This window comes from Macaca nemestrina, chromosome 10 (genome assembly GCF_043159975.1).
Source record: "Macaca nemestrina isolate mMacNem1 chromosome 10, mMacNem.hap1, whole genome shotgun sequence".
In the NCBI taxonomy this organism is placed as follows: domain Eukaryota; kingdom Metazoa; phylum Chordata; class Mammalia; order Primates; family Cercopithecidae; genus Macaca; species Macaca nemestrina.
The window spans coordinates 38,807,699-38,821,940 of NC_092134.1; the positions used below are offsets into that span (position 1 = coordinate 38,807,699).

Here is a 14,242-nt window from a genome sequence, read left to right on the forward strand (position 1 = left end):
GGAATTGGGGACAAAGACCAAATATATTTCTTATTATACCACAGTCACATTCTAAGGTTCTGGGTGCCCATGAATTTTTGGGAGACACTATTCAACCTAAAATAAGAACTCATAAAGCCTATGAATTCTTCCTTTATGATGCCTCTCAAATTTTCCCCCACCCCATTTATTTTCATTCCTATTACTCACAGCCTTGGTCAGACTGTCTTCCCTACAAGGTTTATCTGTATTCATTTATCCAATTTACTCAATAGATCTGTTAAACATCTATTATGTATCAGGTACTTACTCATTCACTGGAATACAGAAGTAAACAAAGACCCTGCACCGAGGCATTTACATTGTAGTTGGTTAGGAGACATAGAATAAAGAAAGAAATACTATCAGGTGGAGGTGAGTACTAAGAGGAAAATTGACAGGAGTAGGCTGGGCGTGGTGGCTCACACCTGTAATCCCAACACTTTGGGAGGCCAAGGCGGACGGATCACCTGAGGTCAGGAGTTTGAGACCAGCCTGGCCGACATGAGGAAACCCCATCTCTACTAAAACTACAAAAATTAGCCAGGCATGGTGGCAGGCGCCTGTAATCCCAGTTACTCAGGGGGCTAAGGCAGGGAGAATTGCTTGAACTCTGGAGGCAGAGGTTGCAGTGAGCTGAGATGGTGGCAGTGCATTCTAGCCTGGGCAACAGAGGAAGACTCCATGTCAAAAAAAAAAAAAGGAAAATTGACAGGAGTAGGGGGTGCTGTTTTATGTAGGCGGTCAGGCAAGGCTTCTCTGGTAAGGTAACATTTGAGCAGAGACTGAAGGAAAGGAGGGAGGATGCCACATTGTTATATGTAAGGTAAGCGTGTTCCAGACAGAGGGAATAGCAAGTACAAGAGAGGCAGGAATCTGCTTGGTATGTTGAAAGAACACAGGAGGCCCAGGAAGCTAGAATAGAGAGAGGTATAGTAGGAGGCCAAATTATGCCATGACTTCAGCTTTTATTCTCAGTTAACGTAGGAACACGCTGGAGGTTTTTGAATTGAGAAATGATATCTGAATTACATTTTTGACGAATTTCCGGCTGTTGTGTAGAGGGGCAGAATAGGAGTCAGGGAAACCACGTTTTCATAGTCCAGGTTACAGATCAGCACTAAAAAGGATGAGTTTAGAGCTAAAAAAACACAATAACAATACTTAACTCAATGGATAGATTTAATAGCAGACAATGTCGCCATCATCAAGAGATGAGCAGAAATCAGTGACAGAGACAGAAGATGTACAGTGAGGAAAATAGAAATGCCAAGAGTTGGTTTTAAAAAGATTATGAAATTGATAAAACGTTGGAAAGACTGATTGTCCTCAGACTCCCCACAAAGTAGATGAGATGAGATTTAGAGCCACAAATGAACAATATAGTGAATGAAAAAAGTGATATCTACCTATAGATATTAACTATCTGCATATAGATATTAAAACAAAAGGAATGGTATAAAAACTGTTATGCTAATTAATCATGCAATTTCGAATAAATGGATACATTTCTTTAAGAACATCTTAAACCTAATATAAGAAGAATTAGGTCATTTGGATAGTCCTGTATCTATTAAAGAAATGAAATCTTCGGTTAAAAACCTTCCACAAAGATATGCCTCATTTGGCTTCACTGGTAAATTATTCCAAATACTTAAGGAAGAATTAATACTAATCTTAACACAAACTCTTCCAGATAATAGAAAAGGAGGAAACACATCTCCACTTACGAGGTTAGAACTTGATACAATCAATATAAGAAAAGAAAAATTGCATTATAAACATAGATATAAAAATCTTAAATATTAGCAAACTGAATTTAGTGATACAGAAAAATGATAATATATCATGAGCATTTAGGGTTTATTCTAGGAATACAGGTGGCTTAACGTGCAAAATTGTTCAATGTAATTCAACACCCTAACAGAACAAAGAAGGAAAACTATTGTGATCCTCTTAAGAGACACAGAAACATAATTTGACAACATTCAGCACCCATTCATGATAAAAACTTTTGCCAAACTAGGAACAGAAGGGAATTTTCAATCTTATAAATGGTATCTATAAAAATTCTGCAGCTAACATCATACTTACTGATTAAAAATATTGACTGCTTCCCCTTACTTACCCAAGGTCAGGAACAGATGTCTACTATCACCATTTTGTTTAATATTTTATCGGAGGTTCTAGCTGGTATAATAAGGCAAGAAAAAGAAATGTAGGGGATGGCTGGCCAAGATGGCCAACTAGAAGCAGCTAGTGTGTGCCATTTTCATGGAGAGAAATAGAAGGAGTAAGTAAATACAGCACCTTCAACTGAAGCATCCAGGTACATGCATTGGGATTCATCAAGAAAACAACTTGACCTAGAAAGAATGGAGAAAAGTAAGCAGGACAGTCACCCACTTGGGAGTGACACAGAGCCAGGGGAGCCTCCTCTTCCCAGGGAAGTGGTGAGTGAGTGAGTGACCCCAGCGACCCACACTTCTCCTTGGATCTTTGCAACCCATGGATCAAGAAATCCCCTTGTGAGCCCACTCCACCAGGGTCTACAGCCTGATACACAGAATTACATGGAGTCTCAGCAGTGCAGCCGCTCAGATACACATAGAGCTCTGGGAGCTTTAGATACCCAGGTTTCCCATCAAAAGCAACTGCAACTCCAGCCAAGCAGGTTGTTAGACCTCTGCACATACCCCTAGGAAAGAGGCTGAATCCAAGGGATACAGCAGTGATAGTCTGCAGGCCCCACTACCATGGCACCTTGCAGGATAAGACCCACTGGTTTGGAACTCTAGCCAGCCACTGGTAGCAGTGTTACACCTCTCTGAGAAGGAGCTCCAAGAGGGAGGGATGGGCTGCCATCTTTGCTGTTTTGTAGCCTTAGCTATTGTTGCCTTCAGTGCAGCCACCCGATGGAAAAGCGCCCAGACTGCTTTTTTATGCAGGTCCCAGACCCTGCTTCTCAATGAGTGGGGGACCTCCCGACCAGAGTCACTAGTCACTCTTGTTGTTTTCCACCTGGCAGTGGTTCCAAGCCTCCCTGGGACAGAGTTCCCAGGGGGAGGGATCGGCTATCATCTCTGATGTTTCACATTCTTAGCCGTTGTTGCCTTTGGGCTCTAGGGAGTCTGAGATGGTTAGGGACTGGAGTGGTCCCCTGGTGCACAGCTCTAAGGAGAAGTGGCCAGGCTGCTTTCTCATATGGCTCCTGGATCTCGTTTCTCCTCACTGGGTGGAATCTCCCGACAGGTCTACAACCATACCTCCACCAGTGTTTTCTGGCCAGCAGCAGTTTCAAACCTCCCTGGAATGGATCTCCCAGAGAGAGGGATGGGCTGCCAGCTTTGCTGTTTTGTAGCTTTAGCTCTTTGCCTTTGGGATCTGGAGAGTCCGAAGCAACTCTCGAGGAGACCCCCATCACAGCACAACTGCTCTGTGAAAAAGTGGCCAGACTGCTTTTTCACATGAGTCCCTAATCCCATTCCTCCTCAGTGGACAGGGCCTTTTGACCAGGGTTTCCAGCCATGTGCACCAGTGTTTTTTGACTGGCAGCAGTTTCAAACCTCCCTGGAACAGAGCACCCAAAGAAAGGGGTGGGCCACCACTTCTGCTGTTTAGCAACCTTAGCTGTTGTCTTCAGGCTTTAGAGAGTCTGAGGTGACTAGGGGCTGGAGTGGACCCCTAGCAAAGCATGGCTGCCCTATGGAAAAAGCCAGATGGCTTTTTTATGTGGGTCCCTGTTTCTGTTACTCCTCACTAGGTGGGATCTCCCAACCAAAGTCTCCAGCCACCTCCTGTTAGTGTGTTCTGCCGGCAACAGGTCTGTGCCTCCCTGGGACAGAGCTCCCAGAGAGAAGGGCAGTCCTCCATCTTTGCTGTTTCACAGACTTCCTTGTTGATATCTTCAGGTACTGGAAAATTCAAGATGAAAAGGGATTGGAGCGGACCCCCAGCACACTGTAGCAGCCCTATGGAAAAGTGGCCAGACTGTTATGTGGGTCCCTGATTCTGTATCTCGTCACTGAGCAGGTCCTTCCAACCTGGATCTCCAGCCATCCCTACCAGGGCCATCAAGCCAGTAGCAGCTCTGTTACTATCTGGGACAGAGCTCCTAGTGGGAGGGATGGGTTGCCATCTTTGCTGTCTTGTAACCCTCACCCTTACTGTCTCCAGGCTCTGGAGAATCTGCAGGGACCAGGGTCTGGTACGGATGCCCAACACAAAACACCCACCTCAGAAAAGTTGCCAGACTGTTCTCCATGCAAGTCCCAGTCCTCACTTGTCCTCCTTGGGCAGGGTCATCCAACCTGGAACTCTAGCATAACTACCCTGACCTTGGCTGACCACTTCTATCAGAGGCAGCCCAGCAGTTAAAGGAACGCCCCCAAGCAGAGATGGAATCATCAAACAGAAGGAATCAACTGAAGAACTCTAGCAACTCAGATGGTCAGAGTGTCAACTCACATGGCCACTAGTTCTCCAACAAGGGTTCTTAACCAGGCTGAGTTGGCTGAAGTGACACAAATAGAATTCGGAATATGGATAGGCATGAAGATCATCAAGATTCAGGAGAATGGCAAAACCCAATCCAAGGAAACTAAGAATCACAATAAAATGATACAGGCACTGACATATGAAATAGCCAGTATAAAAAAGAACCTAACTGATCTGATAGAGCTGAAAAACACACTATAAGAATGTCACAATGCAATCACAAGTATTAACAGCAGGAGAGAGACCAAGCTGAATAATCTCAGAACTTGAATACTGGCTCTTTGGAATAAGACAGTCAGACAAAAATAAAAAAGAATAGAAAAGAATGAACAAAACCTCCAAGAAATATGAGATTATGTAAAGAGGCCAAATCTACAAATCATTGGCATCCCTGAAAGGGTTGGGGAGAAAGCAAACAACTTAGAAAACACATTTCAGGATATTGTCCAAGAAAACTTCCAACAGGAACTATAGAGAACAAGATTCTACACAGGAAGATAATCCCCAAGACACATAATCATCAGATTTTCTAAGATCAAAATGAAAGAATATTAAAGGTACTTGGAGAGAAAGGGCAGGTCATCTACAAAGGAAACCCCATCAGGCTAACAGCTGACCTCTCAGCAGGAACCCTTCAAGCCAGAAGAGACTGGGGACCTGTAATCAACATTCTTAAGAAAATCTTCGGCCAGGCGCAGTGGCTCACGCCTGTAATCCTAGCACTTTGGGAGGCCGAGGCGGGTGGATCACAAGGTCAGGAGATCGAGACCACGGTGAAACCCCGTCTCTACTAAAAATACAAAAAATTAGCCGGGCGCGGTTGTGGGCGCCTGTAGTCCCAGCTACTCGGGAGGCTGAGGCAGGAGAATGGCGTGAACCCGGGAGGCGGAGCTTGCAGTGAGCCGAGATCGCGCCACTGCACTCCAGCCTGGGCGACAGAGCGAGACTCGGTCTCAAAAAAAAAAAAAAAAAAAAAAAGAAAATCTTCAACAAAGAATTTCATATCCAGCCAAACCTTCCTCAACAAAGGAGAAATAAGATCCTTTTTAGATAAGCAAATGCTGAGGGAGTTTTAGATAAGCAAATGCGTGTAAAATGGAGACCCATCTTACAAGAGATCTTGACAGGAACACTAAATATGGAAAGATGGTTACCATGATTCTGCTGAGAGAGAGCATAAAAAAAAAAGATAGTTACCAGCCAATACAAAAACACACTTAAGTACACAGATTAGCCATACTATAAAGCAACCACACAAACAAGCCAGCCTAATAACCAGCTAACAACACAATGACAGGATCAAATCCACACATATTAATACTGACCTTGAATATAAATGGGCCAAGTGCCCCCATTTAAAAGGCACAGAATGGTAAGCCGGATGAAAAAGCAAGACCCAATGATATGCTGTCTTCGAGAAACCTGTCTCATAGGTGATGACACCCATAGGCTCAAAATGGATGGAGGAACGTCTGCCAAGCAAATGGAAATCAGAAAAATGCCGGGGTTGCAATCCTAATTTCAGATAAAACAGATTTTAAACCAACAAAAATAAAAAAAGACAAGGTATTACATGGTGGTAAAGGGTTCAATTCAATAAGAAAACCTAACTATCCTAAATATATATGCACCCAACATAGGAGCACCCAGATTTATAAAGCAAGTTCTTAGAGACCTACAAAGAGACTTATACTCCCACAAAATAATAGTGGGAGACTTCCACATTCCACTGATAGTATTAAATCATCAAGGAAGAAAGTTAGCAAAGATATTCAGGACCTGAACTTAACATTGGACCAGATGGATCTGATAGACCTCTACAGAACTCTTCATCCAAAAACAACAGAATATACATTTTTCTCATTGCTGCATGGCACATACTCTGAAATTGACCACACAATCAGACATAAAACAATCCTCAGCAACTGCAAAATAACTGAAATACCAAACACACAGCACAATAAAAGTTGAAATCAAGACTAAAAATATAGTTGCTCAAAACCATGCAATTACATGGAAGTTAACCTGCTCCTGAATGACTTTTGAGTAAATAATGAAATTAAGGCAGATATCAAGAAGTTATTTGAAACTAAGAGAACAAAGATACAACATACCAGAATCTCTGGGACACAGCTAAGGTAATGTTATGAAGGGAATATATAGCACCAAATGCCCACATCAAAGAGTTAAAAAGATCTCAAATTAACAACCTAGCAGCACAACTAAAAGAAATAGAGGACCAAGAGAAAACCAACCCAAAGCTAGCATTAGAGCTGAACAGAAGGAGATCAAAACATGAACAGCCATTCAAAAGATTAACTAATACAGGAGTTGCATTTTTGGGAAAATTTGTAGGCCATTAGATAGACTAATGAAGAAAAATGAGAAGATCCAAATAAACACAATTAGAAATGACAGAGAGGATGTTACTACTGACCCCACAGAAATACAAACAACCATCACAGACAACTATGAACACCTTTCTGCATACAAACAAAGCTAGAAGAGATAGATAAATTTCTGGACACATACACCTTCCCAAGACAGAACCAGGAAGAAGTTGATACCCTGTACAGACCAATAATGAGTTCTGAAATTGAGACAGTAGTAAATATCTGCCAACCAAAGAAAGCCTAGGACCAGATGGATTTACAGCCAAATTCTACCAAATGTTGAAAGAAGAGCTGTTACTGTTTCTACGTAAACTATTACAAAAAATAGAGGAGCAGAAAATCCTTCCCAAATCATTCTGTGAAGCTAGCGTTGTCCTGATAACAAAACCTGGCAGAGACACAACAATGAAAACTTTAGGCCAATATCTTTGATGATCATTGATGCAGAAATCCTCAACAAAATACTTGCAAACTGAATCCAGTAGCACATCAAAAACCTAATCTACCATGATCATGTAGGTTTTATCTCTGGGATGCAAGGTTGGTTCAACATGTGCAAATCAGTAAATGTGATTCATCACATAAACAGGACTAAAGACAAAAACCACATGTTTATCTCAATAGATGTAGAAAAGGCTTTTGACAAAATTCAATATCCCTTTATATTAAAAACTCAATAAACTAAGTATTGAAGAAATATACTACAAAATGTAAGAACCATCTGTGGCAGACCCACAGCCAACATCATACTGAATGGGCAAATTATGGAAGCATTCTCCTTGAAAACCAGCACAAGACAATGATACCCTCTCTCACCACTCCTATTCAACAGAGTATTAGAAGTCCTGGCCAGAGTAGTTAGGCAAGAGAAAGAAAGAAAGAGAGAGAGAAAGAGGAGAGAGAAGAGGGAAGAGGGAAAGAAAAAGAAAGGGCATCCAAATAGGAGGAGAGGAAGTAAAACTATTCCTGTTTGCAATCGACATGATTGTATGTTTAGAAAACCCCCAGAGTCTCAATCCGAAAAGCTCCTTCAGCTGATAACTTTAGCAAAGTTTTAAGATACAAAGTCAATGTACAAAAATCACTAGCATTCCTGTACACCAACAACAGCCATGCTGAGAGCCAATCAGGAACGCAATCCCATTCATGATTGCACAAAAAGAATAAAATACCTAGGAATACAGCTAAACGGGGGTGAACAATCTCTACAATGATAATTACAAAACACTGCTTAGACAAATCAGAGATGATACAAATAAATGGAAAAGCTTTCCATGCTCATGGATAGGAAGAATCAATATCATTAAAATGGTCATACTGCCAAAAGCAACTTATTGATTCAGTGCTATTTCTATCACACTACCAATGGCATTCTTTATGGAACTAGAAAAAATACTTTTAAAATTCATATGGAACCAAAAAAGAGTCCAAATAGCCACAGCAATATCCTATGCCAAACAACAACAACAACAACAAAAATGTGGGAGGCATCATGCTACCTGACTTTATACTATAGGGCAACAATAACCAAAACAGCATGATATGATACAAAAACAGACACATAGACCAATGGAACAGAATAGAGTAACCAGAATTAAGGCCTCACACCTACAACCATCTGATCTTCAACAAAGCTGACAAGAACAAGCAATGGGAAAAAGGACACCCCATTCATTAAATGGTGCTGGGATAAACAGCCATATGCAGAAGATTGAAACTAGACCTGCTTACACCATATGCAAAAAATCAACTCAAGAAGGATTAAAGACTTAAATGTAAAATCCAAAATTATAAAAACGCTGGAGGACAACCTAGGCAATACCATTCAGGACATAGGAACTGGCAAAGATTTCATGGTGAAGATGCCAAAAGCAATCACAACAAAAGCAAAAGTTGATAAATGGGTTTCTAATTAAACGTAAGAGCTTCTGCACAGCAAAAGAAACTGTCAACAGAGTAGACAGACAACGTACAGAATGGGAGAAGACATTTGCTAACTATGCATCTGCATCTGACAAAGGTCTATCCATCATCTATAAAGAACTTAAATTTACAGGATAAAAACAACTCCAATCAAAAGTAGGCAAAGGAAATGAACAGATCATTTTCAAAAGAAGACATACATGTGACCAACAAGCATATGAAATAAAGCTCAATGTCACTGATCATTAGAGAAAGGCAAATCAAAGCCACGGTGAGATACCATCTCACACCAGTCAGAATGGCTATTAAAAAATTTAAAAATAACAGATTTTGGCAGGGTTGTGGAGAAAAGGGAATACTTATACATTGTTGGTGGGAGTGTAAATTAGTTCAACCATTGTAGAGAGCAGTGTGGTAATTCCTCGAAGAGCTAAAAACAGAACTGCCATTGGACCCAGCAATACCATTACTGCGTAAATATTCCCAAAGGAATATAAATCTTTGTGCCATAAAGACACATACATGCATATGTTCATTGCAACACTATTCACAACAGCAAAGACATGAGAATCAACCTAAATGCCCATCAATGGAAGATTGAATAAAGAAAATGTGGTAAATATACACCATGGAATACTATACAGCCATAAAAAAGAATGAGATAATGTCCTTTGCCAGGTACATGGATGGAGCAAGAGGCCATTATCCTTAGCAAACTAACACAAGAAAGGAAAACCAAATACTGCATGTTTTCATTCTCATAAGTGGGAGCTAAATGATGAGAACACCCAGACACAAAAGGGAACAACAAACAGTGGGGCCTACTTGAGAGTGGAGCATGGGAGGAAGGAGAGGATCAGAAAAAATAACTTGGGTACTAGGCTTAGTACCTGGGTGATGAAATAATCTATTTACCTCTGAAACAAACCTGCACATGAGTTTACCTATAAAACAAACCTGCACATGTACCTCTGAGCGTAAAAAAGTTTTAAGAATAAAGAAATGGACATAAAGGGTAGAAAGGAAGTTAAAATTATCATTCACAGATGTCACTGTGCATGCATAAAAGTCAAATCTGTCAAACTGTTAATGTGTATTTTTAAAATTTCTAAATACGAAGTCAAGTAACAAATACTAGTTATTTTTCTTTACACACACAATTAGAAGATATTTAAATGCCATTTACAATAGCATGAAGATACATAAAATACCTAGGAACAAATCTAGTGAAAGATGTTTATGCCTTCACTGAAATACAAATACTGCTAAGAAAAATTGAAGAATGCCTAAAGGGAAAACGGTACCATGTTCATGACTTGGAAGATTCAATATTAAGGTGTCAGTTCTTCCCAAATTTATCCATAAGTTGAATGCAGTTCTAATCAAGAGCTCAGCAGGTTTATTTGTAGAAATTAGAAAGTAGATTCTAAAATTTATCTGAAAGTACAAAGGACTAGAATAACCAAAGCAATCTTGAAGAACAATAAAGCTAGAGGACTCAAAACTACCAGGTATCAACACCAAATATAAGCTACAGTAATTCAGTGTGGTATTGGCATAAGGATAAACAGGCAAATGGAACAGTAGCAGAAGTAGGTTTACACTAAAGGTACCACTGCATTTTGGTAAAGGATGCTCCTTCAAATAAATAGTAGTGAGTCAATTGATTAAACTCAACCTAACCTCACAACATAGATAAAAATGAACCATACACCTAAGTGTGATAGATTAAAAAAAAAATAAAGCTTCTAGATGAAAACTTGGGAGAAAATTTTAGGATCTTGGGATAGTAAAGGTAAGCAGGATGCAAAAAGTTCTTACTATAAAATACATGATTGATGTAATTGATTTTATTTAAATTAAAAACTTTTTATTAAGGGATACTCTTAATAGAAAGAAAATGACACCATAGGCTGGAGAAGGTCAATCTGCAATACTTATGTATCTGACACACGATTCATATCTTGAATATATAAAGAACTACAAATCAGTAGGAATCAGGTTACTCAAAAGTTTTAATGGACAAAAGACTAGGATGGACACTTCACAAAGAAGGGATATACAGATGACTAACATGCATAAGAAAAGGTGCTCAGTACCTTTAGCTATCAGGAAAATGTAAATTAAAACTACAGTGAGATACTGTATTTCACCAAAACAGGATGCAAAAACTAAAAGACTGACCATACCAAGTATTGGCAAAAATGTGGAACAGCTAGAACTCTCACATGTTCCTGGTGAAAATGTAAATGGTAGAACTGCTTTAGAAAACTGGCAGTATCTACTAAAGCTAAAACATGTATACACTATGACCCACTCATAGGTGTATACTCAAGAGAATGAGGTACTTACATATGCCAAAAACATATTTAGGAATGTTCATAAAATATTTATTATATCCCCAGACTGGAAACAATTTAAATTTTCATCAACAGGAAAATGGATTAAATGTGGTATATTTGTACAGTGGATGACAGCATTACAGTGAAAAAGAGGTGCTGTGACAATACAACACCCATGGCTTAGTCATATGAAATGCTGAGAAAAAAGTCCAGATATAAAAGAGCATACATTTATTATTTCTTTCATATGAATGGGTGGATGGATAGACAGATGGACTCCTTAACTACCTATAAATTTGTAAATACATACTTATGGTGATAAAGGCCAGAAGAGTGGTTCTTTTGCCCCAGACAGGAGCATAAGGAAACCTTCTGGGATGTTGGAGGATGTGGGACAATCAAAACATGAGAAAGAATGCTCGTAGCAGAGTTATTTGTAATAGACCCAACTGGAAATAATGCAAATAACCCTTGATGGTATACTGAGTGAATATACTAGACTATGCAATAATCATAAGTGGAATATAATATGTGGGAATTAATGAAGTATATCTGTAAGTAACAGATCTCACAATGTTGAGTGAAATAAAGCCATTAATAAAAGAGTACATACTATGGTTGTATGTATATGAGGTTCAAAAATGGCAAAAGTAAACTATACTTTTGGAAGTAAATTAGTTGGTTACCTTTTCAGAGGATGACAGGCCTAGTGATTGGAAGGGGGAAAGGAAGGGGCCCTTCTGGCATGGCAGTGCTCTTGACCTACAAGGGAATCATGCCAGCATTTGTTTTGTGGTTTTTCATTGAGCTTTACATTTATATTCTATGCATTTCTCTATAAGATTATGCTTCAGTTAAAAAAGAATTCAAAAACAAGTACCTAAAAGGTTTGTAGTGACTAAATGAGTTTTAACATTATAGGTGTTTTTCTATTAAAAAACAAAAGGCCTGTGTATAAAAACTGGAAAAAAAAAAAAAAAAAAAAAACCTACTTTTTTCCATATACTCCTTTTGCATTTTACCTGGGCTTTTCCATATTATTTAATCAAACCATACAATATTTACTTAGAAATTTTTTCCTTTGTATATTGTCAAGTTTAAACTTTTTCGTTTTAAGATTTAGAAAGGCAATTTTTAAACAGATGCATCCATATCTATATTAGCTTTCTGATCCTTCAGTTTATTAATTTTGTAGTGATTTATAAATTACAAATATGCTTGTAATTTTTTTTTCTTTTCTTTTTTTGAAACGGAGTCTTGCTCTTTTGCCAGGCTGGAGTGCAGTGGCGCAATCTCGGCTCACTGCAACCTCCGTCTTCCAGGTTCCAGTGATTGTCCTGCCTCAGCCTCCCAAGTAGTTGGAACTACAGGCACCCGCCACCATGCCCAGCTAATTTTTGTATTTTTAGTAGAGACGGGTTTTACCATGTTGGTCAGGATGGTCTCAATTTCTTGACCTTGTGATCTGTCCGCCTCAGCCTCCCAAAGTGCTGGGATTACAGGCATGAGCCACCGCCACCGCCCCCGGCCCCGCCCCGCCGCGCCCCCCACCTTTTATTTTTATTTTTTTAAGATGGGTTCTTGAATGGCACAATCATAGCTAACTGTAGCCTTGAACTCCTAGGCTTAATCCATCCTCCTGCCTCAGCCTCCCAAAGCACTGGGATTACAGGCATGAGCCACTGTACCTGGCTTAGTTCTCTTAAACACATGCTATCTTCTGGGACAATGGAGAACTCATTTCTTACCAGATGTAAAGGCAGACTTGGTAGTAAAATTTGACTCCTTCCCTTTGTAGATTTTTTTATTTGCAGCAATTATTGATACCAATTTTTTTGTTTGGCATTCATAATTGTCACATTGAGAATATTAGATAGATTTGTGGTTTATTATCTTTGCAATTTTCAGAAAGAGCCATGTCTACTAATCTTTGTTTCTAGTATTCACTGAAAACATTCATATCTAAATACAGTTTTTGGTGAGTAAAATATTTTCTATATAGTTTTATTCAAATAAGAGATTATGTGTTAACATACTTGTTCATATTTATCTTTTCCTAGAGAAAATCTCTCCATGAAAACAAATTGAAAAGACTACAAGAGAAAGTAGAAGTCTTGGAGGCAAAGAAAGAAGAATTGGAAACAGAAAATCAGGTGTTAAATAGGTAATGTGTTTGTATGTGTATCTACCCCATGTGGTTATTTTGAGGTCATAGAACTTTGTCTCTAAGTATAATGTACCTTCTTTTCTTTTAAAATATACAAGAGTTCTAAGACAACTTGATAACTCCTAATATACTATCCTTTTTTTTACCCCCTAACTGAATGTTCCTTTAAACCAAAAGGTCTCTATCACATGCCAGGTCTCTATCACATGCCTTATGGTTGGGACTAACAGAAAGTGTCACTGGCTTTGGTAGCAAGGAGTGGTGTTAGTCCTTGCTGCTGAGACAAGACAGTTGTAGCTATTGCATAGTTCTGAAAATTGTGGCTGCAACTTTGAATCAAAGGTCAGTTTTGGTTTCCTGGTGTGGAGATACTATTGAGCTTTTGTAGTCACGTTCAAGCACATCTGATAATCAGGATCATCAGCATTTTTAAAGCAGAGATTTGTCATATTAAATTGTTGGTAGTGGCATTATATGACACATTTGAGTCGAGTTGAGAAAAATCTTTTTAATTTAGTGAATTAGTGGTAGCCTTTAGCACCTTAGCTATTCAAGTATTAGGTTTTTCTGTAGTGGAAACTGCCTATAATACCATGCAGTGATGTTTTATGATGTGCACTGGTGTTCTTGGGTGCAATTATTACCAAAAGGTGAACAATTGTTTTTTAAAGAACATTCTAGAGGCTTCTAGACTGTAGAATTAGTGCCAGCCTTATAATACTATGTTCCAAAGTAGGAAGCCACCTTTAGTTTATTAATTTGGTAGTAATTTGTAAATTACAAACACACTGTAATTTTGAATTTTGTTTCAATTCTTTTTTTTTTTTTAATATGGGGTCTTGGTCTGTTGTCCAGGGTGGAGTGCAGTGGCACAATCGCAGCTAACTGTAGCCTCGAACCCC

The 14,242-nt window shown here is 39.1% G+C and overlaps 1 protein-coding gene across 11 annotated transcripts in view; it reads left to right on the forward strand.

Annotated features, from left to right (window-relative positions):
* The window catches only part of LOC105483699 (centrosomal protein 83), a 186,228-nt gene that overhangs the window by 129,620 nt on the left and 42,366 nt on the right, over positions 1 to 14,242 (forward strand). For all 11 annotated transcript variants that reach the window (XR_011608961.1, XR_011608962.1, XR_011608963.1 and 8 more), the window contains one exon: positions 13,234 to 13,337. Coding sequence is in view for 7 of the 11 variants with exons in the window: in XM_011744689.3 (XP_011742991.2) it covers positions 13,234 to 13,337 (104 nt within the window). In the remaining 4 variants the exon portion in view is untranslated. The remainder of the gene's footprint in view (positions 1 to 13,233; positions 13,338 to 14,242) is intronic.